Source organism: Carlito syrichta, unplaced genomic scaffold (genome assembly GCF_000164805.1).
Source record: "Carlito syrichta isolate Samal-C Ts95f unplaced genomic scaffold, Tarsius_syrichta-2.0.1 Scaffold313839, whole genome shotgun sequence".
NCBI lineage: Eukaryota > Metazoa > Chordata > Mammalia > Primates > Tarsiidae > Carlito > Carlito syrichta.
This window is the reverse complement of record NW_007257935.1, coordinates 511,160-514,308: the sequence shown is the minus strand read 5'-3', so window position 1 is coordinate 514,308 and position 3,149 is coordinate 511,160. Positions and strand designations below refer to the sequence as shown.

At 45.4% G+C, this 3,149-nt stretch overlaps 1 protein-coding gene across 1 annotated transcript in view; it reads right to left on the bottom strand.

Moving 5' to 3' along the window:
- Nucleotides 1–653: 653 nt before the first annotated feature.
- LSM3 (LSM3 homolog, U6 small nuclear RNA and mRNA degradation associated) overlaps nucleotides 654–3,149 on the bottom strand; it is a 22,339-nt gene continuing 19,843 nt past the window's right edge. The window contains exon 4 of the mRNA XM_008070604.1: nucleotides 654–960. Within this exon, the coding sequence (XP_008068795.1) occupies nucleotides 880–960 (81 nt within the window). The 3' untranslated portion in view covers nucleotides 654–879. The remainder of the gene's footprint in view (nucleotides 961–3,149) is intronic.

Genomic DNA, 3,149 nt, shown 5'->3' with positions numbered 1-3,149 from the left:
ATGCCAGTTCCTCTTTGGGTGCCCTGCCCCATGCTCTTTGACATCCTGTGTAGGCATTACTCTATCAGCATTGATCTTGCTGTCCTGCAATCACTGGTTTATTTTTTATTTTTGAGTTGGAGTCTCACTCTGTCACCCAGACTGGAGTGCAGTGGCCACTCCCAGCCACTGCAGCCTCGACCTGCCGGGCTCCAGTGATCCTTCTGCCTCAGCCTTCCAAGTAGCTGGAACCACATGTGTGCACTACCGCGCCCGGCTAATTTTTTATTTTATGGTAGAGACAAGGTCTTGTCAAGTTGCCCAGGCTGGTCTCAAACCCATGGGCTCAGGCAATCCACTTGCCTTGGTCTCCCAAAGTGCTGAGCTACCGAGCCTAGCCAATCGCTGGTTTAAACAACTGTCTCCTCTGAAGACTTGAGGGCAGGAAGCACACTGGTAAAACTCCAGTTCCCAACATTTGACCTGGTGCCTGAAGCAGAGTAGATGCACTGTAGATGTGTACTAAGAGAAGATATGACATGTGCTCACTCTAAAAAATTCAAAAGACAGGAGACTGCATTAAAAAAAAAAATCAAAGAAGAAACATCAAATTTAATTTAGAGGAAAAAAAGTCAGAAATTGTAAGAATAAAGGAGCAAACCAACTCCTGAAAAAGAATTCTGCATCTTGGTAATTATATTTATTAGAAGGATTGGAGAAAAATAAAAATGCCATTTAGCTTAAGAATTATCTGCAAAGCAATTCATTTCAGGAGTGGAAGACTCCTTGAGATCATTTCTTAATATCAAAATGTATGCAGGTTTCTCTTTTGAATGTCTTGTACATTTAAAGAGGCAACCGTACGAAGTCTTCTATTTTCCACATGACACATTCTTTGTTTCAGCCAACTCTCAATGGAGGGGCAACAAGGACAACTCCATCTCCCCGGACAAAGAGCATTGGAATATTCCGCTTCGTTGACTGGAAGAGAAAACGGAAAACCCTTAAACAACTGTGTATTATTACTTATTTTTGTGAGAAATTTTAAACCATGGATTCATTATGACAACAAAATTGGATTAAAAACCTGGTCACTTACCTTGATAGACAAAGAACCAATTCATCAACTGTTTCCTTCTTCTGGGTATTGACAGTGTGGCAGAGACTGGCCCTATCCCCCAAAACTCCTTCTATTCCTCTTCCAAGGCACCCAACTAGACTATGCCTCTTATGTTCCCTTGCTACCAGATATAGCCATCAGATGAAGTTTTTTTTTTGAGTTGGAGTCTCACTCCATTACCCAGGCTAGAGTGCAGTGGCAAGCACGCTCACGGCCAACCCAGTGTCGACCTACTGGGCTCAGGCGATCCTTCTGCCTCAGCCTACCAAGTAGCTGGAACCACAGGCACACACTACCATGCCCAGCTAATTTTTTTATTTATTGTAGAGATGAAGTCTCACCAAGTAGCCTGAGCTGGTCTTGAACCCATGGGCTCAGGCAATCCACTCACCTCGGCCTCCCAAAGTGCTGGGATTATAGGCTGAGCCACCGAGCCCGGCCTGGATGAAGTTTTAAACAATGGAAGTGAACAGAAAGGACAGGACTATATGCAGACTGACCTATAAACCTCCCATGAATGCCCCTCTATGGCTGTTTCCTACCCCTGGATAGGCTCAGATAAGCTCAGATAACAGTGAGAACTCGGGATGGCAGAGCCAAGGACAGAAACAGTCTGGGTCCCTAACTCATCACTTGGAAGAAATCTACTGTGCTGACCCTATAACCCCACCAGGCCTGTCACGTGTATAAAAGATCCATTAACTTTTCTTGTGCTGAGCCATTACCTGTTACTCCTGGGTGCTACTACAGTCACACATAGGAAGTGGAGGACTTACAGCATTAGCTTAACGGGCAGATAACTTAGGCAGCAAGAAAATATAGGAATGTTTGAAACCCTAACATCATGCCTTGGCAAAATATCAGATAAAACTTGGGACATAGGATCTCCCTGCAGGCTTTGGTGGAAGAGGTTGGAAAAAGCCACGCTGTTGTTAACCTGATGCATCCAGCAGGGCAGCACAAGAAAGACAAACGCTCAGGCAAGAACCAGCTCGTTTCTGAGCAGAGATAAAAAGAAACAGGAAAATTAGCTGGGCGTGGTAGCGCACGCCTGTAGCTCCAGCTACTTGGAAGGCTGAGGCGGAAGGATCGCCGGAGCCCAGCAGGCAAGGCTGCGGTGGCCGGGAGCGGTCACTGCACTCCAGTCTGAGCGACAAAGTGAGACTCCAACTCAAAATAAAATAAAATAAAATACAGGACATGCTATTACATTTAGTACAAGTCCCAAATACTGCATGAGGCATATCTAAACAAGGGACTTCTACGACTACCAGTGCCTTTCCAGTGGGATTTTATGCATTCCAAGTGGGATTCATCACTGTAAGGAATCAGTAACTACCTTGTTTCCTATTCTTTCCTTTTCTAAAAGGGAGTTTTTGTAGTGACTATCCTGTCCCTCCTGTGTTACTGCGGATGTGGGAGGGACAAATAATTAATATTTTTTGATGTGTAAGTCTCTGTGCCACAAGTGACCACGTGTTCATGAGGACTAAACTGACGTTTACCTTGCCAAATTCCTAACAAAGGGGTCTAGGAAGATGGGTTTTTTAAAGTAACTATCCCTATGTAACGTGGTTTATTTTCTAACCTGACTCTGGCACAGCATCACATAACAGATAAAGAAGGTGAAAGGACAGAGCCCCAGATGGAGTTTCTGTGGTCTCCTTGAGCTCATACCTGACAATAACCCTTTTCCTCCTGGAAGCCTGGGAGAGTCACAAAACATTAACGTCATCATCTCCCACGAATTTGTCTTTCAGCTCCAGCCCAGCCCTTATATGTGATTAACCATCTGTGACTGACCCACCCATCCAGCTAATGGTCCACCTGCTGTCAGAGATAACAGAAAGAGACCCCATGGCCACAATGTCAGCTCCCTGAATGCTTGCCTGCCAGTCCCCCTCCCCTCCCCTCCCCCCACCCCCGCCCCCTACCCCCCAAAGGGAAGTTTTAAAAGCTTTCAACCTCAAGCATTCGCTGCCCTTTGAGCATTTGGCTCCTTCCTCCCCATGGTAAGTGGATAATAAACTTTTACTTACTCTACCTTCCA